Genomic DNA, 25,739 nt, shown 5'->3' with positions numbered 1-25,739 from the left:
TAATATAAACAGTAAGTACTAAAAGAAATTACCTTATGGTTAAGAATAATCTATATTCAGATAGCATTTAGAGGTAACTTTAGCCTAATTATTACAGGTACTACTGTAGGCAAATGAAGGCTTGTGACTTTTCATAAATTAGACACTGACTAGCAGGATTCTTGCTATACCACTGTGTCTGGTCAACAGCTACCTCTACACAGTATTCCAGAAATGTTACTTTATTGTGTGAGGCAAATAACCTTGGAGTAAAATTACATTTGGCTAAACAGGCCAGTTACAGACAGGACTACAGTCTTTGCCTGAAACCTTGTATTAAAATTTAGATAAAAGGTATTTGGTGACTGTTACCATCACCAAACAAAGGACAAGAAAAATAAGACCTGCAATTACCTATCCTGTTTATTTTCCCCATATGTACATATACTTTTGCCCACATACGTGTTCTCTTGAAGTCTCATTAGGTCCCACTAGGCTAGCCTACAGCCATACACTTAAATCTCCTTGAGCTGACACTCACTTAGGGGTGTAATCTCCTTTTAAGCCTGTAGAATACATCCCTCACTCTTATATAGAGTGTAGGATTGCTTCAGCTATGAGTTGCTTCCCTTGATTTTTTTTTTTTTCTGGCAGGTTTTTTTTTTCTGTTGGACTCCTCTTAATACATACATATATTTGTATCAAGCTTCTTATTGATTTAGTGGTTAGATGCTGTTGCTGGTATATTGATTCACTTGCAGTGCCAGCATGAGTTGTTGGCATAAAGATCATCCTTCTCTTTTCTTGCACAAGTGTAAGCAAACATATGTGTTCATTGCTGCTTCCCGAATTTGTTTCAGATTCTAAGTGTGTGAAACTTATTACTACACTGCTTGCTGTTTTCTTCAGTTTTTCAAGATTATTCTACAGCTACAGTACCTGGCTTTTAAAAACACAAAGTTGAGTTTTGGAGGAGGATTTGAGCAGCATGATAAAAGTGCCAGAAGAGTTTCCTGTAGTGTAATGAGAATTCTGCATCCAGAGGTTTACTTCAGTTTTTCCTTTGGTTGGCAGCTGTCTTAAATTTTCTACTTACCATCATATGGAATGAATTGTGGTTTAAAAAAAAACACAACAACAAAACCAAACAAGCCTACAGCTTGAATTGAACTGAAAGTAAATACTCTGGAGATGGCTATTGACTCAGTTTCTTCTGTTGTAAGATCAGTGAAACAGTCCTTTTAATTTTGTTTATACTACAGATAGAAGTATAAAATCAAGTGTGCAAATGAGGGAGGGAAAAGTTCATAGTAGAAGTTAAAATTTGGAATTTAAAGAATGTCCTGCTTTATGTGTTTGTTATCTACAGAGCCAGCTTTTCAGCAGGTAAAGGACAATATAATTGCTTTTGCATGTTGTAGGAATCAAGTTAACTAAGTAATTTTATTTATAGCTTGAAGCTGTAGTGTGTAACAGATGTACAGAAACCGTTATCCAGGGTGAAATTAGTGTGGTTTACTTTCAGTGTATAGGGCTTGAATAAAGACTTGATTAAACTGTATTTGGATGTAACTGAAAAACAGGGGTTTAGGCATCTGACTACCGTTAATATTCAGGACTGATAGGAAGCTGAAGCTGTGTCACCTTCTATAAATTACCTTGCTTAAGTGATTATCATGGTGAGTGAATACTGTTAATGAATAATGAAATATGGAATAAAAGTAATGAATGCTTCTAAGGTATTTTAAGGCCTTGTACGTAGCATCACATAATGTTCCTGGAGTATTTAACTATTGGAAGAGGATTTTTAAAGCTATTTTTGATTTTGTCCTGTGTATATTAAATCACTGGAGATAACCTGTTAATGACAGTTGTTTGTTTTAAAAAACTTTAAATTTAGAATTCCATCTTACTGTCTAGGTCAGGGGAAATGTACTATGTACCATAAGGTATTTCTTGTAATAGATATATTAACTTTAGTTGCAGTGTCTTGCAAATGTAAAACTTGCTGATGTAGTTACTGGTTTTTAATAGATCATTGACCCATCAATCAGACTCTGACCACTTCAGAGATAAAAAGCTGGGCTTTCATTGGCTGTCATGAATAGAGCACCTTTCCACAAATTAAGAAATGATGTAATAATTAACAGGTATAATGGATATGTGCATTCAGGTTTCAGTTATATCTTGATGAGCTTTAGCTCCTGTTATCATTGGTATAGTTAACCCCCTGTTTACCCACAGATAATTTAACTGCAGTACAAAAAAGGAATTTGTTTTGTGGCAGTAGCAGTTTGCTAATATGAGTGATAGGGGTTTTGTTCATTTAAGAACTGTAATGAGTTGTTCTTTCAGACTTTTTCTTTAAAACAAGGCACAGAACTTCATTAATAAAACTCTTTAAGTAATAATGCTGTTCTAAAGAAGCATAGCAAAGATTCTTTTAAACAATTTTGCATACAGAGAATTTACCCAAACTTTGATTTTTTTTTTTTTTTTTTCTGATTTACAGACTTAGATGATTCCAAGTACTGATGATTCCTGGTACTGGAGTTTGGTATCTTTGACCTAAAGTCGCTCAGAAATTGCCAAAGCAGGTCATTTGATAGTGGACTCATTAGGTGAACCATGAAGTAGGCAGAGGTCACTTACCATTCCTGAACTCCAAATATCTTAAAAATCAAAATTTTAGGTTTGAAAATATCAATGATATTTTAGTCACAAAAATTAATTAAATAACATCAAGATTCAGTTGCTTTCATGTAATATATTTGCACGACAAAAGTAGAATCGGGAAAGAAAATCCTATATTTGGAGAAATTATGGAACTAGAAAGTTAAGGAAAACTTTCTGAAATTATGTATAACTTCTGTTAATCTAAACATGACAAAAACTAAAAGAGAAGTGATAGCTAAAATGAGAGGCTGATAAAATACTCTATAACTGGAAGTATACCAAGGTATAGAAGTTATTTTTGTTTTGAAAAGTGTTTTCCTATTAAAGTATTGTTGGCCTCTTAATTGCTGCTGTTAATCTGATTTCACATGTTTTATACACAATACTGTTTCAGATGTGTTCTTATATACCACATAATCATTCAGAATAATCTGTATAGAGGCTTAGATCTTTAGTAAACTCATTTTTGTACTAGAGGTTGGTATAGCTGTCATCCTATTGTAAATTTGATTTAGTCTATCTTGGGGAAATCCAGTTGCTTAATGACATCACTTGTCTCTATGGATACGGTAGTAGATCTTTGCAGTGTTTAGTTTATTTTGTCATCAGTAGTTCACAGATTTGTCATTGGTGGGGTTTTAGTACGGTAGTAAGTTGCCATTTATTATTCATACATTTTTGTCATGTCAATGCTACCTAGATATAAGGTATGCTTACAAAAGCAAATAGGTACTTGCCTAAAAAGAAAGATTTTCAAAGCACTTATTAATATTAGTCATAGATCTTAATGTATATTTGTAAATGCAGATGTGAAAAGATGAGTTATTCTGAAAGCACAGAAATTATTCTCTTTGGCAGTGTCATTCCTGCTGTAACCTGAGTCCAAAATACTGCAGTTGCAAGAGGAATTAGCTTTTCTAGAGTATACTTTGAGACTATGCAGACATCTTCCAGGTCCACAAAATTAAATCCTCAAGGGAAAAAATATGCAAGGGGCGCAGTAGTTGTCTTTTTACTTTATTTATAATATCTCAGTACATGTCCAAGTAGGCAGTTTACTTCTTCATAGAAGGTGATGGCTAGTGGGATGCATTTCTGATTGAAGAGTGGCTTACATTGAGTCTCTAGAATGCAGCCCTCCCTGTTCCTAACTTCATCTTCATAAACCTTTCAGTTTTGTTCCTTTATTTTTAATAGTCTGGTCTTTATACACCCTTACTTCCTTACCCTGAGATACATATATCTATAACTACTTTTCCAATATTCTAATCTTCACACATGTACTACTTAATGTACTGCAAGCAAAACTACTTAAACCACAAAAATAACCCATAACAAATGAAAATCATTAAACATAATTTGGCTGTAATCTTTATCTTCCCAATTCTTCTGTTTTTCCCTTATTTAAATGTAAAATTCTTGTTTTGCCCCAAGGATCTTATCTCAATGTAAGAAGAATTCATCCACTTGACTCTCAAGTTTAAAAATAGTAGTAGTAAATAATTTTAAATTTAAATTTAAATAAAAATTTAAAATATAAATTAATTTAAAAAAATGAAATCAGAAGTATGCCAAGATAACAGCTTTCTTTAATTCAGACTCTGCATAAAGAGTTTGTGTGTATATATATACTGAGAAGCAAGTTTGGGGCTATTTGGATTAATTTAGATTTACATTTTGTTGTTGTCATAGATGGGTAAAGCTTTTCATTAAAAATTATATAGTAGTGCTTGGGAATTAAAAAAAAGCTAGTTTCCATGGTTTTAATATGTGGAACAGACAGAATTACAAACAAAACCCCATGCTTGAATATTATTCTTCAGTGATAACTTTCCTTACAAGTGTTAACTGATCAATTCATTGTTCAATCCTGCTTATGGGAAGAATACATTTGAAATATCATATGGAATATCTCTGGAAGTAGAGTGAAATACAACTGCATTTCTAGGCTCTTAAACTTACTTTTATACTGAACTTCATGTATTGAAAAGGTATGTTTAGCCTATGAAATATATAGTTAACTAAAAGCTTGCCTTTGTTACTGTGTTCTGGTTTTAAGCTATCAAGTGCAAAAATTTGCTATAGTATGGTATGTGAAGCTCTGCATTATATTTACATGAGGTAGTCTAGAATACTTAAGTATTTTAATTTTGAGTACTTTACACTTGAGCACCAACTTTTCCATGAATAAAAAAAAATCTGAAAGGTCTTGCAATTCCATGTTGTAAGCCGGCCTCTAAACATACTGTTCAAATGATCTCATCAGTTTAGCAACCAAATTGCCCTTCCAGTGTCCTCAGAACTCATTGAGAACTGAAGTATTCAATGAGCTCACTTACAGTTTAGCTGAATCTCAGTTTTTCCTTGTAAGAAAACTTAGAACTCTTATAAGCTTATTCTGAGGGTGTAGAAAGCGGGTAAGAAAAATTATTTTGTCCTGAACATATTTTCGTTCACTTAAATTAAGATTTCTCTCTCCCTGAGACTTGATGCACAAGTGCTTGAGAATTTTTGCAGCAAGACAGTAAGACTGCAGTAAGATGTTGTGTTATATGACAGGTTGGTATTCAGCCATTGTAGAAGAAGGTGAAGACTGAAGTGAAAGAGCTGCTCACTCTACCAAAGCTCAATATGGAAATAACTGATTATTTCAATAGTCTCTGTGTAGTATGCAAGTTCTTTAGAAATGGCATGGACTTGTGTCAGAATTCTGCTGTTAAACTACTTTTGTACTATAGCACATGTGGAAGAAATCTTTTGTAACTCATTCACACCCTTTGTTCACTTGAACCTCATTGAGACGTGTATATTGTTATACTATAGACTACCTAATTAATAAATTAATAAAGCTACCTATCTGTAATGGCTGTAACCAAGGTAATAACAAATGAAATGTTACCAGTAGACTTACACATTTTGTAGTGGAAGAAATTATTTAATCTCATCAGTTAGGTTACACTTCTAAAGTTCTTTTAAAGTAGTGGTAACATTTTCTGTTTGTCATAGGGGATATTAGTGAAGTTGTTTTACATCATGTATTGGGCAGCCTTTTGTCTACAGAACTTAACATCAATTCTTTAGGGATTCAACCTCACTATCACTTTGCTTTGGCTTTGCCTTGTTACCTGATCCATTATTTTAGTGTTGAACTGCAAATTCTGTCTTTTTGGTTATTTGTATATTACAATTCTTTAATCATATAACTTAAAACTTTCATAAGTATGGGAATTGTCCTTTAAAAGTTGCATTTGTAGGAGCCTAGATTTAAATGTACAACTGCAGAAGTGTGGGTGCTCCAGTCTTTTAAGTATTATTTGCTTTGCAATGAGCATAAAACTGAGCAATACTAGTTACTGTGTTTTGTAGCTTCTTTGTATTATAGCATGATGTATCTAAGTTTAGTGGTTGCATATTGTTTTTCTGGTTACACCTATAATGTACCAGAGATCAGTGTTTCAGGATGTTTATAGTTTTTTCCATGTTATGATGAGCTTTATGAATGTGCAAATCTATCGACCCCTAGTGGGTTGTTCGAAAAATGACTGTTAATTTAATGTGCCAAATGAAAAGTGTAGATGTTTTTCAATGCTGTTATTTGTTTCAATGCTCTGTTTCTTCTGTTTACAGCTGGATTAACTCCTGAATTTCATTTCTGGTGTTGTTTGGTGCCTCTGCAGAATTGCCTATTGCAGTGACTTCTATTAGCAACAGTCACAAAACATGTAGCTAGGTGTTTGCATTTTAGTGAACACTTGTAGATGTAGCTGAGTATTTTAAAATTATAGTATAGCAGAAATTTTTTAAGTGGTCTTTTGTGCTGTGTGAGGTGGGCTTACTTTTAATCAGCTGGAAAAGCTTGTAACTTCTTGGGTAGTATGATACTCTGTAAATGAATTAGAGCAAATTCTAAGTCATCTGCTCAAGTTTCAAGACCTCTTAGAAATTATAATTTCAGTAATATTCTGAAACCTTCCATTTCATAAAGTAATCACTTAATGCAGTATTTTCATGTTAAAACAGCATGTAAAATATTGCATTTCTAACAAACTTCTAAACTAATTTTAAATAGCACTAGTATTTTTAATCATTTGGTTGAAACTAATTTTCTGGGAGATGAAATTATCTCCTAACCATGCTGTGAAAGTTTCTTACAGGCATTTATTTCACATGAATTAAAACGAAGTACTGAATAGTGAATTCACATTTGATGTTTAATTAGCAATAATAAATGAAGATGTCTGCTCAATCATTAAACTTAAATTTAACCTCACTATAATTGTGCATCTGCTATGTGTTTCCAAGTATCAGAATCAGAAATTAAGCTCTACTGTAAATTTATTTCTCTATGCAAGTTTGACACGAAAAAAAACTTCTGTTTTTTATAAGCAGTAAAGTAGTGTTTCTACCAGTTAAATTATGAAATATTCCTCTGAATTTTAGGCATTTTAAGTTAAGACCATGCATTTACTAATATTTAGTGTGCTTATTGCATAAACCACATGTTTAGTCAAACTTACACAGCGATCAAAAATGTCAAAAAGACCTCAAATTCATATTTTTGTGGGAGCACCCAGTATTCCAAGCCTGCTGGAGGTGTCAGAGCAAAGTAGTTCAGCACCTGCTGCTGAAAAATGGAGAGAACTCCTCTGTTTGTGTGATACATACAGTCTTTTTTCTGAAAAAGTCCAAAGTGCTGACCACATAGTGTTTCAGGCAGAAAGCTCTATAGTCACAACAGTTCCTACAAATGATGACAGCTCTCAGCAGTCTGAAGAGGGGAGATCAGTGGTAGCAAAAGGATATTTGACATCTCTTGTACCTGTGGCAGTAACTTGTACCAGCACACCCGAAAAGACTGAAAGTTTAATTTATTCTGATTGTCAGATATCTAAAGATAGATGCACACATGCAAATGTAAATCAGGCTACAGATCAACACCTTCTGCAAAAATTCGCAGAATCAGCTAGACAAGATAAACAATCATATGACTGTTGTTCAGACTGCACTGAAAGAGAAGCCAGTCATTTAGAAGTTATCAGCTCTGACATTTCTGACTTGGTTGCCAGTACTAAGCAGATTAACATACATCTAAGGTCTGTGGGACAAGGTGTTCAAACAGACTGTAGAAGTGATCACCATGAACATCTAAGTCAATATCTGGATATGTTTTTCCCCCAAAATCAAGAGTCAAAACCAAAGGGAGAACCAAGTGATTGTTCAGACTTCGCAGTGTCAACAGATACTGAATTTCGTAGTGTAATGACTTCAAGTCAGATGGTTGTTTTGGCACAGGATTGGAATGAGATGCAGAAAAAAATCCTAAAACTACCAGAAACAGAAGCAGGCAAAAAAACTGAAGAAAAGCTGCATGGTCAATTTGATCCTGATGTTGGAACATGTCTTAATGTGTCTGAAAATGGATGTAAGGAAGAGTATACAAGTTTCCTTGAACTTTTCAGCTCTGAGAGTGATGGGAAAAACGTTTACTTTGAAGCTACAAAACAAGAAGGAAGTGCTCAGGAAAATACAGAGATGTTTCAAGAAAATGTTCCTGCTGAGCAATTTCTAAATGAAACCCATATTGAGCCACTGAGCTCAGGAATATTGTTCTCTCAAGTAGACAGTTGTTGTAAGAACTCTCCTAGAAGAGCTTACAAGTGTGAAGATTCCTTTCATATTTTTCACTCGGGCTTTAAAAGGCAGCTGAAATCAAAGAGAGCAAAACTGAATTCTTCTCCAGCTGATCCTAAGATAAGCATGAATCAAGAGAGGATGACAGAGTTCAAGAAACTTCAAAAGAATCTATCAACACTTAAGAATTGCTGCTGCAAAAATCAGAAGTACAATGTTTTGGTCACAATAGTACATCCTTGTCATATCAAAGAAATACAGTTGAAGACTAGACCAAAATCTTCACCTAAAGTTCCTGTAGCCACAATTGTAGTTACTGACCAGTCAGAAGTTGAGAGAAAGGTGGTGCTGTGGCGTGGTGCTGCATTTTGGTCGCTCACTGTGTTTCCTGGGGATATTGTACTGCTTACAGGTGAGAATTCCTTTATGTGCCTCTTTGAAATGTGGATCTTTAAAATGCCTGTTGAAAGTAGAACAATATGTAACCAGTAATTTGGAATTATGGCTAAGCATTTGTAAGTATCTTTCTTACATCACTTACTTCGCTCAACATCACTTTGAATTCTCAGTCATCCTGCCAGTGGAAGGACTGTCCCACAGAAGTTTGCCCATCTCTTATATATAGTCTTTGGTCTGAGAAACAGCAATGCATTGACACTACAGCAGTACCATAGGTAGTCAGGTGTGTTCTGTAACCTGTCAGTGTTTTAAAACAATTGCTCCTGAAAGATACAAGTGCTACTACAAACCAGATCTGCTACTTATTTGATTAATAGACTTTGTTGTAATTCTCTCCTTTGGACCAGGAAATGGACCAGAAAATTGTGATGTTATGTTCAGTCTCAGGATGAGAAATACTTTTCTGCCTGTGAAGGACTTTGTAGCTTAGCACTAGCGTCTTGAGATGGATCATGTTGTGAGTTAATAACTGATGTAGACTGCAGAAATATAAAATGCTGTTTGCAGTTCACCTTTTTTCATAACATGTCAGCTAATAATGAGAATTCCTCCTGATAAATCCTTTGTACTCTTTAATACCTGATGGGAGCAAACTCCTCTCTTTTTAAGAGAACTCATCTCATGTAACAGAAGGCAGTACTACAAAAATGATACTGCACCTAATTGAGGGCTGGAGTTGGCCAGAACTTGATAGTGATCTGGCCATTTAGGTTTTGTAATATGCAAAAAAACTACACAATATAAAATTGTTTGACTACTCCTGCAGCTTAAGATGCCTATTTTTCTTTGTTAAGAGTCCTTTAGGTGCTTATAGGGAAGTGCAAGGTAGATCTTTGAAAAGATTGAAGATAAGTTGGGCTTTTTCTTTTCTGCTTAGACATTCTTATCTAAAAATGCATCAAAAGTGTTTCTGGGTAAGCCTAGTACTTTACTATTCATTCTGAAATGTTGCATAGTAATAATTTACCCAATACAGTCACCTGCTTCACTTATACAGTACCTGCTATGAGGCTATTGAATATTTTATATGAATTGAAGAATTACATCAAACTACTGAGAATTTTATTAACTCATTGTAAATTGTGTTGGTAGATTAAAAAATCACTTTGTTTCCAGGTGATCTTTTTAAAACTTTCACACCTATATGTATGATGGTTCTATAGTCAAGAAAAATACGATGCACTTCAATATTGTTGATACATGAGTTAAGATTGCTTTCTTTTTGCAGATGTAATAATGTATGAGAGTCTTTGTTGTGGAGAAATCATGCTGCAATCTACATTTACCAGTCAGTTACTGAATCTGGGGAGCTGCTCAGCTGTTAATCCAGAAGAATGTAAGATTATAGTGCATAAGTTACCACAAAAGTCACAGTAAAATAGCTATTTAAAGTACTGCATTTTGTTGCGGAACACATTTACACGGGATAAAATGGAAATGTGAGCAACTGAGAGGTACAAAACACTATAAGAAACTGACAGGAACACCTGTGGACAAGATGTGGCCATGATGACATCAGATAGGCATATGGAGTTCATGGTAAAGTTGGGTGGTTACCATTCAAGACTCTGAACTCTGAAAAACTGAATTCCTTGAGCTTTAAGAAACAGCAGTTATCGCAGGATTCAACTAAGATGTCTGAGATTTCATGAGGATTAAATTTTTTGCAAGTATTTTAGAGGCTTACAGAGTAAGTAGATCCATTCAGGGAAAGTAATTCATTGCAGGCTACTAAGCACAAAGTCCTTAAAGATACCTGAGCCATGCAGATTGGAGACAAAGGGGAAAATACAGTGGAAGTATCACCATGAACTCGCATTATTCTTGCTGTCCTCCTGATGTCCATTATTGACAGCTATTTAAGGCAGGTTCTGGGGTAAATGATCAAGAACAGCTGTTCTTCTTACCAAGCTATGATGCAAGATTTCTTTCCTATTTTTGATGCAACTTAAAATATTTACTTAGCTTAACTTTTGGGTGTTATCAAGAGGAGGCAAGTGCAGCACAGATTCATTTTGAATCAAATGTTACACATCTCAAGAATTTCTTGCCTTAGAATTACTGTGAAATGGTTTTGGTTTTGTCAGTGTAAATATGTACCAACTGATAAATTTTATACTTCTAAGCTTAAAAAAAAAAGCATGTCCCTTTAACTTTGTTTTTTCATATAAGTTTATGCTATAGTGGATGGTGGTGTTCTCCATGGCTTATTGGCATATATATTATCAGAATTTCCACACTTTGGAGACATTCCTCGAAGGCAAGTTCAGAGACTGGATAGTGTTCAGTATACGCAGTTGGACCAGCTCCAGCCGAATACATTGGTTCACTCAATCTTGAAAATTATCAACATTGCCATATTAACAGGTAAGTTCATGCACTGGACTTCAACTTCTGAAGCTTCAACAATAGGTAAAACTTAGAGTAATTTTGCAAGGCAATTCTGGTTGTTTCCCTTTCCATACACCAGTGTTTGACATCAGTCACAAGTAGAACCTTTGTAATGATTGCCTCATGGCAGGTATAGCAGTTAGAGAAATGGAGTGAGAGACAGGAAGGAAATAATGACTCCAGTCAGCTGCTGAAAGGAGGTTACTGCACACTAGTGCTGGTCAATAGCACACATGTCTGTGGGAGATGTATGCAGGCAGTGGGCACTGGTCATCAGTGTTCCCACTCAGAGGGGTCGATGTGTTTTCACTAAGGAATGAGCACTTACCACAGACTGCAGTTACTAATGTATCGACTTGTCAGTGAAATGGCTTGTACATATCCACAGCTCCAAGTAGCGTGGTACCTGATCTTCACTGAGAGGGAGAACTGGAGAGGGATGCAGGTATGAAGTATAGTGTTGCAGAGGTAGAAGGGAAGCAGGAATACCTTGGAAATGAGGAGTGTGGGCTTGGACTTCTTTTCAGGGAGGATAGGTGTGTATAGCAGGAGTGCTGAAGAGAGAGGTAACTGTAGTGGTGGAGGAACATAAATGTTTTTTCATGGCTCTTGAAATTTGAGAGGTATGTTCTTGCTGTAGACCACTGCTTGAGAAAGGGGGCTGGTTTAGGAAAATGTCACGTGGGACAGTCAAGCTTTAATTCAAAGCTTACCTGCTGATGACCTTCCAGATAAGCATCCTGTTATTAAAGGAAAACTTGATTGCACTGTAAATCAAGTGGTTTTCAGAATGAAAAAGTTACTGGTTATTTTAACCTAATGTTTTAGGATTTGCTTGCTGTTACTTTATAGTGGAACTGTGTTGGTCTTTAATGTTTTATTCAGAACACTTCTTGTTTATTTTTTTCTACTCTTTTCTACTTAGTTTTTTAAAGCTAAGCATTCCTGGTTTCTTAAATATATGCAATATTTCTTTATAATAATCCTTACTTGTGTGCCTCTTTGTACAAGTTCTTTTTGGTTTTTGACACTGGAAAATGCAATGTGAAACTACTAAGATGTCTTACTGTGATACTCCTATTTCTTCTGCATAGCACAACAGAGAACTACCTCATTGATATAATTTGTTTTAGAAATCTGAGTTTCCTGTATATTTTTATTGAAAAAACATCTTTTCCCCGAAAGAATCATGGTCAACAGTCCATGTACTGATTTTTTTGAGTTTATTCTTCTGTCACATGTTCCTTTTCTTCTAGCAGTGAATGCAGTTACTGCGGGATTCCTTTTGCTGAAGCAGTTCTCCCTGTTAAAATTGACAATTTGTTTCCAGTTCTTCATAATCAGGCCTTACAGCTGCTTCCTGGCATAATCTTCACCTTCTGAAATGAACAAAACCAAATTATCTTGGAGTATTCTCAGCATTTCATGCAGTGTCTTGCCATGTTTTTTAACACACTTTGGGCAGATAAAGACCACTGTTCCCATGTGAAAAAGGAGTCTTCCTCTTTTCCTTGCATAACTATTTCTGATTCTTTTCTTTACAGTACCACTGTTCCTCATAGCTTGGCTTCAAGCTTTGCACATAAGTTTGATCATATTGCACTATCATCTTGAATTAATTAGTAAGATTCAAATTTTTACCCACACTGTCAATATCATGTTAATTCATTATAAATGGAGAATTTTGAATTTAATCCTTAGTGTGCTTGTACATGACTATAGTTTTCTTTTGTGTGAAAACTTTTAGAGAAATGTTTCTTTCCACTTACACCAGTCAGGATGAGCGAGAGCTGAAAGATGCTCCGATACCTGCTTTTTCAAAGGGAGGTGTCCACTTGCTGAGTATTTATGTGGATAAAGGTAAATTAATATACTTTATGCCTTCCATCAAACTAGATTCATGTTGCTGAAGAAATCAGGTTGCTTTCTGTCCTGAAGAAATTGTAGGCGCAATCTTGTTTGCCTGTAATTGTACTATGAAATACAATAGTAGCATGACTTCATCTTAATATTGAGGCATGCATGTTTTGTGTGTTTATACACTTTTACTGTAGAAGTCATATAACTTCAAACTTTTTCAGAATCTGTGTATAGCTACAGAGGTGGCAACCAAAGAAAAATTATTCTAACAGTAGAACAGAACAGAGATCAACACTATAGGATGGTGCTGTGGGGAGCAGGGGCTGCCTGGTGCCCTCAACTTCAAAGGAAAAAAGGTAAAGTCCTTGTACCTGTAGCTATAAAAGGATTTTTCTGATGCTATTAATATCCTTAAAATACTGGTAACACTTTTCTATTCGACTTTTAAATACTGCCCTTGGAAGGGCAACATATTTGATACCAATTTTAATGTGTTTTCTCTGTTTAGAGTGCAAAATAAAACCTAGAAAGGTTAGACTACCTCATAGTGAATCTTTAGCTGACACTCTGAATTCTGCCAGTTCCACGTCAATTTATAAGTAGTCTCTACTCCTAGAAATCATTTAACTGCAAGACCTACCTCTTAAACTACTTGAAGATGGTCCAATTTAAGCATTAACTAATTAACTTTACATAATACCTACACAGCTCTTATTTTTGGGCATACTTGTGTAAGCAGGTATATGCTGTTTGTTCAGTGCGTAGAAATATTCTAGAATTTAGTATGCTAGAATGTTATGCTTTTCAAAATACAGAATTTAAAATTTACTGGTTGTACTAGCAGATGAGAAACTTCATAGTCTTGTAGAGTGGTGTGGAGACTTGTAATTTTTAACCTGTTTTCATACTTAAAGTGCATAAGACTACAGTTCTAGAACATCTAAAAATTGTTGCCAGTAAAGTTTATTTTTCATCTCTTGCTAAAAATCAGTCCAAGCTACCAATATATATTCATCAGACATTGAATTCATGCTTTACACTCATCTGGTTTAGATTACAGAAATGTATTTAATGGAAAAAAAATCTTTATTTTTTGGTAAACTTGGTTACTTATAGTTTACTCATGTTTTGTGATCAGTTTTCTGATCAACAGGGGAAAGATCTGAATAATAGGTTAAATTGAGGTATTGACCAAATCTTGTACCCTCATTAGACTGTCCTCTGCTTCAATATATTCTCCCCTTGCCATGTGTCTGTTTGTTTCCTCCTGTTTAGATTTTTCCCTCAGAGTTGCTGTAGCTTTAGTGCCTGAATCTTGCCTTGGACTGGAGCATACTCTGTTCTGGAGGGCTGCAAGCTCTCTACTCAGATATGAGGTGCATAAACTAGGCTGATGCTCAGAGAAGTTTTTTTGTAAAACACTGTCTGACAGAAGATTTTCCAGGGGCTTGCAATTTTAACAAGTTACCACCAGAAATCAGACTAATCCAAAATATTGAAGTACTAAAACATGTTAATGAAATGCTTATGTGGACACTTGAATACATTAAAAAACCCAAATATATATTTTTCTAACCTTGTTTCCAAAAATAGTTTTGGCTGCAACTTTCAGCAAACATGGGGGGAAAAATAAGAGCCTAAATGGTTATTAGAGTCAATTGGAAGATGGAAAATTAAATAATATTTTTAAATCAGAACATTAGAGATAGAACATTAAAAAACAGGGATGTATTACAGATGGAAGTTGATTAATCAAATGAAGATTTTTTTTTTCTTCTAGACATTGCCAACTTTTCCTTATTAAAGCTGACAAGAAATTTCAGAACTGGTCTCTTTCAAAAAGTTGTTGTCTTGAAAGGTTAATTCAGTACAAATGAAATGGAAGCATCATTCTGTTATGGGAGGACTCATGCAAAGTTTATAGGGAAAGGAAAGGAAAAACCCTACCTGTCATCAGGCTTGAAATAAAGTTGCCAGTGCTGACCATATGAGAGTTCTTGCTGATTTGTTTCTCAATGTCGTACCCGACCTTGGCTTTCTAGAAATTAACAAAGGTATAGAAAATAAACTCTTCTGTTTGCTTTTTCTTGTTCTGTAGATCACATATGGGACTTTAAATACCTTCTGGTCCAACATAGTTCTGTCTCAGGTGACTTTGAACTGCACACAACGCCATGGTCATCCTATGAGTGCTTGTTCGATGATGACAAAAGGGCAATTGAATTTAAAGAAAAGTTTCAGAAAAGCAAAACATCCCTCATGCAGATGACCAAGCTCTCAGCACATTTGGAGGAAAAATGCTCAGGTGAAGTTGTTATCCATAGCTCTGTAATGTCTGTTGTGCAGTGCATAACTAAGCAAAATAGATGTTCTGTTGATCAAATAAAATGCCTTTTTTTCTTAAGTTAGCACAGTTCTGGGACTCTGACTTTATTCTGGAGGCTGTTGCCCAGTACCCAGCCAAACGGTGAATGCAGCTTTCATTCAGTGAGTGAGATAGGTGTGGAATGTGGTACCGTACAAAGATGGCATTCCTCCCTGTGTTCCAAAGCTGCCTTTTTATTGTCCATGCCAGCCAGTCTAGTAACGATGTGATTTATCACTGAAAGTTTGTCAAATAGTATTTCTCCAAAACTGGAATTCTTTAAAGCAAAAATAAAATACCTACTGCTGTTGAAAACTTCTTACAAAAGAACAAAGAATACATTTTACACAAACAGTCACCTCCTCCCAGATAAACCTAGAAGATTGCTAAGGTTGTTGTTAAAACATTGAGAAGTGACTAAATAAAGTTGCAGCGTTTAACTCTAGTTTTTACAGAAATAGTGGAAAGCTAAGTTGTTAAAGCTATGCTTTGCAGTGTCTGAATTAGCGTGGAAGAAAAGCAATTGGAAATTATTTGCACAATTCTAATCTCCTGATCTCTTTCAGGCTCTCCTATAGTAGCATCTACCACAATAGTACCTGAAAATGTAGTACTTCTATACATTTTGAAAGAATATTTGACCACAATGATTTTTTACTGCATAAATAATCTCTAAAAATATGAGCATGTGCTACTAGAGGGGGGAAAAAAAATCAGGAAGCTTTATTGACAATGATTTTAGTTTTGAATCTGCTCTAACCCTTGCTTTTGCTTTCAGCTATAAATAAAACAATGCACATTTGATGGAAATTGTTGTGTTTGTAGGAGTGATTCAAGTGAAAGCCCGTATCTTAGAACTGAAGTTTACAGTTTCAACTGTACAGTACAAGCAGCTCATCTTCCGTGCTGACACTTCACTGGAGTGTGTTCTGGCTTCTCTGCCTATGATTACGTATTCAGGTTGTGCTAAATGTGGTTTAGAACTACAGGCGGATGAGAACATGATCTACAAACAATGCATAAGATGTTTGCGATACAACAAAGTGAAAACTTTCTACAGGTAAACAAACTAATGTGTATTATTAGGGAAGTAAACTACAACTTTCTGCATTTTAAGTTCCCCCATATGTAAAATTCTATTTAAGGTGTGGTTAGCAATTCCTATTTTTCTAACGAATTTTCAAGGAGTTGTTCTTGAATTGTGGTATTATATTGCTGTTATTTATAGGTGATATTGTTTAAATCTTTTTAATTTCTGTGAATACTGTGTCATACAGTAACAAGGTTTACCTAGTACTGTGTCAGTAAGCTAAGATGGAGTAGAAGCTTAAGGACCAGAGGAAAACCCCTTGAGCATCTTATTTTGGCCTATGTTTGAAATCGTGTGAATGCACAACCATGTTTTTAAACTAATTAATCAATTTAGCCTTGCAGAAATAGTATTAACAAATGTTTTCAATAAACATTCTCACAGAGCAGAGATACTAAGTTATCAGCAGATGGCACTATGAGACAAGGTGTAATGCACATTTACTTACAGTTGATGTAGGAGCAACATTATTAGCTAATGGTTCAATACTTACTGATGTTTTGGGCTTTTGAAACGTGTGTGTCATAGTAACTGGAAAGACATGTGGGTAGAGAAGGTTGAGACAGTCATAGAAGTAATAGAATTCTAGAATCTATATTTTCTACCAAAATTCTTTCTAAAATTATTCCTTAACTATTTCATAGTGAGTTTAATGAGTCATTGCATACTCAATGGTTTCTCACTTGGCTTTGATTTAAATACCGGAATCCCATTTGTCTAACAAGATAGTGACTAAGTGTTTTTCCTCAGGCGAAGTAGTCTTATATGTGTAAGTTTACATGCTATTTATTTTCCTGTGAGGGAGGATTAGGCGCGATGAGCCTTTTCTTAACTGAAAAGGTTCCCCCTCTCTTTTGTAAGATTATGACCTCTCATGTGGTCCTGAAGGACCTCAACTTATTCTCTTGCACAAAAGGTGATAGAAAAATGGCAAAGACTTCCAATGTTTGTGTTCTCAGCATGTGAACACATCTTGATGTGGAAATTAATGCACAACTTGTTCAAATAAAAGTCTGTCATTTTTGCACTGAGATTTTGCTCTGATTAGTAAGAATGCATGTCCTTGGTGGTATTTCCAGATTATGTATTGTAGGGTACCTCAGTACATTTACATCTTAACAGGACAAATGTCTGGCTCTTGCTAAAGAAATATCATGTTGAAATTAATTTATTAACTAAATATGATGTCCTAACATTATTGTGCTACTCGACAGCTTGATATGTCAATGGTTAGTGTTGTCGTCTTTATAAAACTGTATGCACAACTAGTAGAAAATGACAATTTTAATTTTTCTAGTTCGTGTCCTCTTATCTCATATTGTTTTAATCCCTTAATATAAGGAGGTAATAAGTTCAGTATATGCTGTATTTCTAGCAATGCAATAGCTACTGGAATCTCCCTGGGAGTAAAATCTGCATATTGTTTTCTGATTAGTAGGACTAAATGTAACACTGCAGACTTCTTAAAACATAGGATTAATCTAATTTTATTTGCTGCTTTGGTTCAGGGAATGTAGTGACTTATTAACCAAACATAGAATATTTTTTTATTTTGAGTGAATAAGATATGAAATAGACGCTATGATAGGAAAAAAGATAATATGACATGATCTTGATATTTAAGTGACTTACATAGCCATAAAACCTTGGATTTCAGTATTGTAGGTCAGTGAAGTCATCCCCTAGCGGCTTTTTCCTTTGAAATGTGGGAGCCCAGTTTTGTTAATCTGCTGTGATTGTAATGAAGCTTTCATATTTTCCTTCAGATGCTGAAGACATAGGCTTTAGATGCATGTGTATATGCTTACATAGCTTTCTTTTTTTGAAGTTAGGTACCCAGAACACTGAATAACTTAACAGTAGCAGAAATGAGGCAGAAGATCATAGAAACTTACACTTCATGCAAGTGCTGTTATATCATGTGTGTAAATATTTCTATATTCTTTTTGAGCTAGGACAATATGAATATTAAGCTAGAAGGAATCATGAAAACTAAGATAAGGACAAATATTTTTCATTTCAGAGCTTACCTCCTAGATTTCAGATATCACAGATAGGTCCTTGTTTCTTATATCTGTTTTTGCCCAAACTTCCTGTTTCCTAGGATCTTTTCCCTGGACTTTGGTATGATGGTAGCATTCCTTTCAGATAATTCATTTAAGTCTATACCAATGAGTGTTTGTCACTTAAAAAGATTAACATTTTGACAGTAGCAGTAATGAGACAGGAGATCCCTAGGTTCAGTGGGGATTGAATCTAACCCTTTTGTACTAGTGGAAAAGCCCATTTCACTGACATGCTTCACCAGCTTTGTGTATAGGTACTAAAGACTATTTACTCAGTAGCCTCTAAGGAATATTTTAGTAGAACTATGTATGCCTTTGGTGAAACTTAGTTATATCCTTAAATATATTTCTAACTGTTTTACAGTTATTTAAAAATGATGTTTAAAAAAGTGGTATTTAAGGAATAAAGTTAATCACAAAATTGTATTTTCTGTGGTGCTAGTGAAAGAAAATTAACGGTGCTAAGCTGTGTTGAATTTTCTTTCTCACCATGACAGTTAACTCTTGTTGAAGTAAATAAGATTATCCAAAAGAAGACTTAGATGACCAGAAAAACAGGTAGTCAGTGTATAATAACCAGGAATGAAGCAAAATTAATCATTCCTAATGCATCATTTAGTTTGTGAGTTACATCTGTAGACCACATTTGCCTATGGTTTTGAAAACTTTAAATTTTGCAACATCACCTTTCTCTGTAAACATTTAAATTAATTACACTGTTTCTAAAATGTTAAATCAGTATTTCTGGAAGTCATAATAATTTTCGTGTACTTCAGCATAAGTCGTCTAAACCAAAATAAATTTCTTCAAAGAAAATAGTAATTGCCTACAATTATTTGGGAAGCTGAGCATGTAAGTGTATTGTTGTTAAGCTTTCTCTCATGAAGGGAGCCAGCAGCCTTTAATGACTACAAAGTCTGGGCCTTGGTTTCTGTCTAAACCAACAGATTTTTAAGTAATCCCACAGATAATCAGACATGGAGTTCTCTTACCTTTTTTGATCACTTAAGATTATGAAATTTAGCAGTAGCTTTTAGATTAACAAATGGCAAGTCAAATGATTTGCCTGCTAGGCAGGTGGCATCTTTGCAGTCACTTGCTTTCATGCCTCACAGGTATTCAAATTAGTGCTGTTTAGTATATTCTGCATCATGCTAACTAAGCTAATCCATTAGTAACTCTCCAATTGTCAATATACTGAAGTACTGGCTGACTGTCCTACTTGACAGTGCAGCTCTGCTAGTCTCTTGAAGTGACTACCCTTATTTCACTTCAGCCATCTCTGCAGTAAGCACATTACCCTGTTGGGAGCATCTCCCATTGAGAAGTTCTGCACTGAAGGTGATTGTGCCTTATTTTATTGCTTTGTTTAACATGTACTGTATTCCAATATCGCTATAACCAGGATTTACATTATTGTGATACATCCTCATGTTTAGTATTTCAGTTTCTTCTGTGGCATGGTCAGGATACGAGCATTGCATCCTGCTTTGATCAGAGCAGTGCAGATTTTCTAAAACGTGTGAGGATTGTGATGGTGCAGATGTTGCAGGTCAAACTGCAAATAGTTTCAGGGCAGTCAAAGAGCATGTTGGGTTAGAAGCTGCATCAGCTGTATTAGGCTTAGTAAAATCACTCAGAAGCCTGAAAGCAAGCAGAAGCTACCTGTTGAACATCACTACAGAGGACTGCTAAGGTATCATCATCTCACAGAAGCACAGCAAAAACCAATAGCAAGGACTTATTTGGGGGAACACTAAAAAAGATATGGCATCAATAATGACAGGTTGGAAAGAAGACAAATACTTGAAATATAGGGAATCCTGAACTGAAAAAAGGATCACTTCTTACCAGTTGCTGGTCATCCAGTATCACTTTTGAATCATGTGAAACAGCAAAATCTGGAAAGACCAGTGCTTGTGGAACAGCAGTCCCTAACCAGGTTCATTTCAGACCTAATAGGAATACTATTGACCATATCCTATGTAGAAAATGGTTTCCAGGAAGAGGAGGGATTTTTGCTTGTTTAGCGGTATGTGAAAGCGTTTGGTATTTGTCATAGTCAAGCGATACTATCTTGGTGTTGTGTAGTGGCTATGAAGTGGTATATTAAGACAGGCAGTAATAGGTGAGGTTGATGCAGGTGATACAATTCTAAGTGATGCACCTAAGCTTGTCTCCCTACTTTGCATTTCAAATCTTTATGTACCCCTTCTATTTGTAGGCATGTATACTTACATATTAACATTTATACCTTACATATATAAAGTTCAAAGCCATAGATGACATAACACTGATTTCATGACAGTGCAGTTCTAATTGTCTTCCAGGAAAAGACCATTGCTAAAGCATTGTTTTCTGTAGCTGTTTGAAAGTAAGGCTTACTTGATAGCTTTAGAAGTCATCTTAACATTGAATAGTAAATTCAGTGTATGTATCTCAAACTCATTCCAACTCTACAGATGTGACAGATGAGTGCATAGAGATTTTTCTAGTTCTTGATGTTATGCTGGAGGTTATTATATTGTGTGACTTCCATTCAGAAATTTTGCTTCAATTGAAAAAACATAGCTAACTTTCAAGGGTCTCTTGTTTTCTGATCTAGACCTGCTTTGATGACAGTAGAAGATGGAGGATATGAAATTTATGTTCATGTGGTGTCTGAGCTGATGGAAAAAATCTTCCTCAATATTCCTGCAGATTGGCTGAACAGATTAGTAGGTACTGTTTCATGAATTACTTGTGATAGAAAGAGGCAGCCAAGTTCACAAGGAAAGCAGAATTTTTAATTATTGACAGTTTAGAATTAGGACGAGATTGTTCTGGAAATGTGATTGTTCATATTGTATGAGACTTCGCAAAAAAAAAAAACCCCAACCTCAAAGAGAATGCTTCAGTTGCTGTCTGACAAACTCAGAAGTTCAGAGTTGAGGTAGCAACAAGAGGTAAGATGGTATGAACACTTATTATATGCTACATAACTAAGTATTCAGTATCTAGATGGATTACTTATATGCAAAATAGAATCTTAGTTTTTAGAAATAGCTGACATGCTTTCATGATGTAAATAACTGAGCAGTGTTTCAGACAGGCTTCCCGTGATACATCCTGTTGGACTTCTTGAGGTATTTTACCTGTTACAAGTGTTGCAGTTTAATGACACAATCTTAGCATATTGTTTTTAAAAAACTACTAAAAGCTAACTTTCTATTCAGATGTTGAGCTACACTACCAGAAATTCAGTGTAGCTTTCATGGACGTGGAACTCTAATTTAGGTGCAATTGTGAAAATAGAGAGTAAATTGGATTGTTCTGTCTCTTGCAGTGCCCTCTTCAGATGTGACCTACAGCACAATAGTAGCAGATCTGTGTCACTTGCTGCTAGCAGATACAGAAGCATCCTATTTGTTGGAAATCAGGAGCCATTTTGTGCTAGATGAAAACAGCTATCCTTTGCAAAAGGATTTCCATCTGCTAAATTTTCATCCTGATCTTTGAAGCACTGACCTCTGCAATAACTGAGTAACAAAGACCATAGAAACTGAGATGTGGCAAACAGAAGAAAAATGAATTAGCTCAAGGAAAAAAAAAATCAGTTTAAAAATACAAGAAAGGATTTTGGTTTTAACTTACACAGAAAAAACCTAAAAGGACTGGTATGGAATATCTGCTAATAGTATATACAGCTGCTGTAATACTGATAAATTGTCATGAAGTATATTTTTATACATATATTTTTTATCTTAATAAATGCTTACTCGGTATCTGTTTTCCTTTTCTCCCCAGAATGGTATTGAGAAACTGAATTTTTCTCAGATATGGCAGATTAGAAGACAGCCACAATTCAGTAATTAGTTATAAAAATTTTATTTGTCTTATCCTATCTGTAATGTGGTTATATCTTTGCTTGCTTTGGTGTTGTGGTTACTTTCCTTCTTTTAACAGCAGAATTTCTGCCATTTACCCTCGGCCATTGTTTTCTCTTGTAAAACAGAACTGTCTCACAGAATCTGATTTTGTGTATCTAGAAGTTGTTGCACCAATTTAATTGAGGTTTTAAACAGTTTAAACTGTTGCATTCTTTCATAGACCCTTTAAATGATTTTGTAGTATTTATTGTTGTAGTATTTATCCAGTGTAAGCTGGCAAATAATCACCTTAAGCAAATTTAATCAGTTTAACAGATCTGCAAAATTTTCTCACAACTTGATCAGATTTAGGAAATTTAATTCTTTTTAAAGTCTTAGTGTATTCTGATAGTGATTTTTTTTTTATCAGCAAAAGACTTGAGTAAATGATGACTGCACCTGACTTTGTAAAGTAACAAACTTGTAACTATTACTCTGCAAAAGCTATTAAAGGCGTAGATCAGTGTTTTTCTGATAAAAATATCTTTGATATAAATTGTGCCTCTTACAGAGGCTGGGAGAAGCTGTAGGGTATGAATTGTATTTGCTGTCTGGCTAGATCCTTGCAGATCTTTACCTGCACTGTTCTCATTTAGGAAATCAGCTTCCACATACACTGCTTCAAACACAGAACTGTTCTCAAAATTGGGTTTGATAAATCAAGTTGTCAAATGTATTATAATGCAAGTAATGTGACTGTTGGACAGCTTTCATATGCTGTTTCTTGGAAGTGGCTACTTACAATTTTATTATTCTTGGTACTAGTTTGGACCCTGTTGTGTATCTCATGTGAAACCAGTTGGGGACTGTTGGGTTTGTAACAGTGTTGATTAGAGCTATGTGTAAGCCATGTGTTTTCTTGTGTACCAATAAAGGGGAAGGTAGTAATGTTTCTGATCAGTCTGGCAGCAAGAGACAATCTGAAGGATTATTGGATGACTTTGAAGAAATGAATTCTCAGCTGAAGTTTCACAAGGTCACTTGCCTTATTTCTGTATTTTTCTCGTGTATGGATCAATCTGGTCAGATTCTATTGATCAAACAAGTTTGAGTGGCTCTGCTTCTCCTAGCAAACTTGGTCTTTTGACTTAAGCCTTAGCCATCTTGGGATTAAAATAATTCCACAGTATTTTTGTCTCTATGAAACATCTCTGACAGTTTTGTCAGCGAACATAGAAATGCTGATCTTATGCCAGCAAAATCAATTTCCTGCTGTGCTAAGACACCAGAGACCGGTGCAAGAAAGACAGCACAGTGACACCAAAACCTATGCTGAATGCTAGCAGCACTCTGCAGTGTGCAAATCAGGTGCAAATGGCAGGACACAATCTCCAGAAGAAACTAGGTAGCCCCTTATACAAAGGAAACACTGCAGAGTCTGTAGAGGAATGATAATTTCAACAATGCCGAGCCTAGGACAAGGGAAGAAGCAGTCACAGAAGAGACTAATTGCAGTGTCCTCATCTGATGATCAAGAATGAAAACTTACTTTGTTAATAAATTGTGCTAAAGATAATATGGAAAACCACAGCTTTGCAAAAGGAGAATTCAAGAGACTTGCAATGACCGAATTTCACCTCGCTGTAAAAGCACTTCTTAATTTCATGTGAACTGGCAAAAACAGGGTAACATAGGCCTAACCCATAACCCTGGGGGGAGGTCTGAAGCACCTTTTATATCTGATCCTAACTATGCTTTACTTGGTAGTGTCTGGTTCTAGAATGTGAATTTCTTAAGGCCAGGGAAAACTATGTTGAAGGGAAGAGCAATTTCAGCATTTGGATTAAATGAGTGTCTAGTGGAAGGTGTCCCTGCCTGTGGCAGGGGCTTTGGAACCAGATGATCTTTAAGGTCCCTTCCAACCCAAACCGTTCCATGATTCTATGAAGTACATTGGTAAGTGCATTTAAATATAGTTCTTCATTATTTTAGCTGTAATTATTGAACACACAAACTGGAAGTATTGGTACTTTAATGTATAAGAAGCGCAAATTAAAAAGACCATGTTAGTACAATGCATTGTTTCATTACTTGGACTGTACTGTATGTCATCAGACAGGTGACTTCCCACTTTAGAGGTATTTATATTAATAGACACTGTACATTACATGCATCTTTCTGCACAAGCTAGTAAACCTGTCAAACATTCTTAACAGTTTACTTTTAAGATCTTTAATGTTTATTGGTATGATTTATGTCATAGAGGGACATAATTTATTGTAGTAATATAGTTTAGTAGTAATACAGAGTTTGTATGTGTTCCTTCCCAGATCAAACATGTTGCCTATTAAATTGGTTTTCAGTGGTTTTGTAGGAGTAAATCTTTAAAACAGCTGTTTGAGGTTGGGGGTGCTGCCATTACCCATTTAACAGAGATATGAGGGTTGAACATTTTGTAAAATTCAGTTAAATGTAATGAGTCTAGGCTTGTCTTATATCCGGTGGTGCTGTTAGCAAGATGGACTGAGGGTACCATGTAACATTTCAAATGGGGGATCAGGTGAAGTGGAGTTTGTTATCATACAATTCCTTTCAGATATATTCTCATTCATAGTATTTCCTTTAGATAATATTATCAAAATGGAAAGTGTTCTCATCTCCCCAGAGAAGCCTCATTTTTTCAGTATATTGGATTAATTAATATTGTATCCTGTTTGAAAGGAAGTTGGCTGTATTTCAGCTGCAGAGATTATGGTCCTCTTGGAAAATCATAGTACAGAATGTTTTGCTGCAGTAGTCTGTGTGTTTGGCTTATGACTGCATGGCATGAAAGGTACAGAGTTCAGGTCCTCGGTGAACACTCAAGAAGAGAAGCATGTCCCATTTATTTTATTTTGATTAAAAATAATTGCTCTGAATTAGTAGTAATTTACTTAAGAAAACTCCGCCACTGAAACAGACGTATGTCCTGGGGGCTTAAGCTATTTGGATTTTCAGTGTAAGAACGGTCATACTAGGTCAAACACAAAGTTCTTGTAATCAGTGCTCTGTCTCCAGCGGAGATGAGTTTAGGGAGAAATATATACAGACAGGACAGGTCCCTTGTATTACTCAGTACTTCTGCAAGCCTCCAATCATTTGTGACTTCAGGACTTTTATGCTTCTCCCTTAGTGTCAACATGAAGTGTTGTACATTGGGGTCAGCTGAAAACATCTAACTGAATTACTGCAAGAAATGCACTATGCTGACAGATTTGAACAGCTGCTTCTAGGTTTTGATCAGTAAACACTCGGTGCTTTCCACCATTCATATTCAAAAGAGGTTTTAAATATAATGCTGCTATTTTAAACAAATTGTAAATGTAGTTGTCGGC

The 25,739-nt window shown here is 35.3% G+C and overlaps 1 protein-coding gene across 1 annotated transcript; it reads left to right on the top strand.

Moving 5' to 3' along the window:
• Positions 1-7,179: 7,179 nt before the first annotated feature.
• Positions 7,180-23,583, top strand: SHLD2 (shieldin complex subunit 2). The gene is made up of 8 exons (XM_009949298.2): positions 7,180-8,698; positions 9,974-10,081; positions 10,918-11,112; positions 13,218-13,352; positions 15,095-15,301; positions 16,187-16,421; positions 21,123-21,238; positions 21,843-23,583. The coding sequence occupies exons 1-8, from the start codon at positions 7,186-7,188 to the stop codon at positions 22,013-22,015; spliced, it is 2,682 nt and encodes an 893-aa protein (XP_009947600.2). The 5' UTR covers positions 7,180-7,185; the 3' UTR covers positions 22,016-23,583.
• Positions 23,584-25,739: the final 2,156 nt, after the last annotated feature.

This window comes from Leptosomus discolor, chromosome 6 (genome assembly GCF_034619465.1).
Source record: "Leptosomus discolor isolate bLepDis1 chromosome 6, bLepDis1.hap2, whole genome shotgun sequence".
NCBI classification, from domain to species: domain Eukaryota; kingdom Metazoa; phylum Chordata; class Aves; order Leptosomiformes; family Leptosomidae; genus Leptosomus; species Leptosomus discolor.
This window is presented reverse-complemented; position numbering and strand designations above follow the sequence as displayed.

Coding starts and splice junctions, on each gene's coding strand:
- SHLD2 (XM_009949298.2), top strand. CDS start 7,186: ATGTCAAAAAGACCTCAAATTCATATTTTTGTGGGAGCACCCAGTATT. Junction 11,113..13,217: donor CAACATTGCCATATTAACAG/GTAAGTTCATGC, acceptor AAACTTTTTCAG/AATCTGTGTATAGCTACAGA. Junction 13,353..15,094: donor TCAACTTCAAAGGAAAAAAG/GTAAAGTCCTTG, acceptor CTTGTTCTGTAG/ATCACATATGGGACTTTAAA.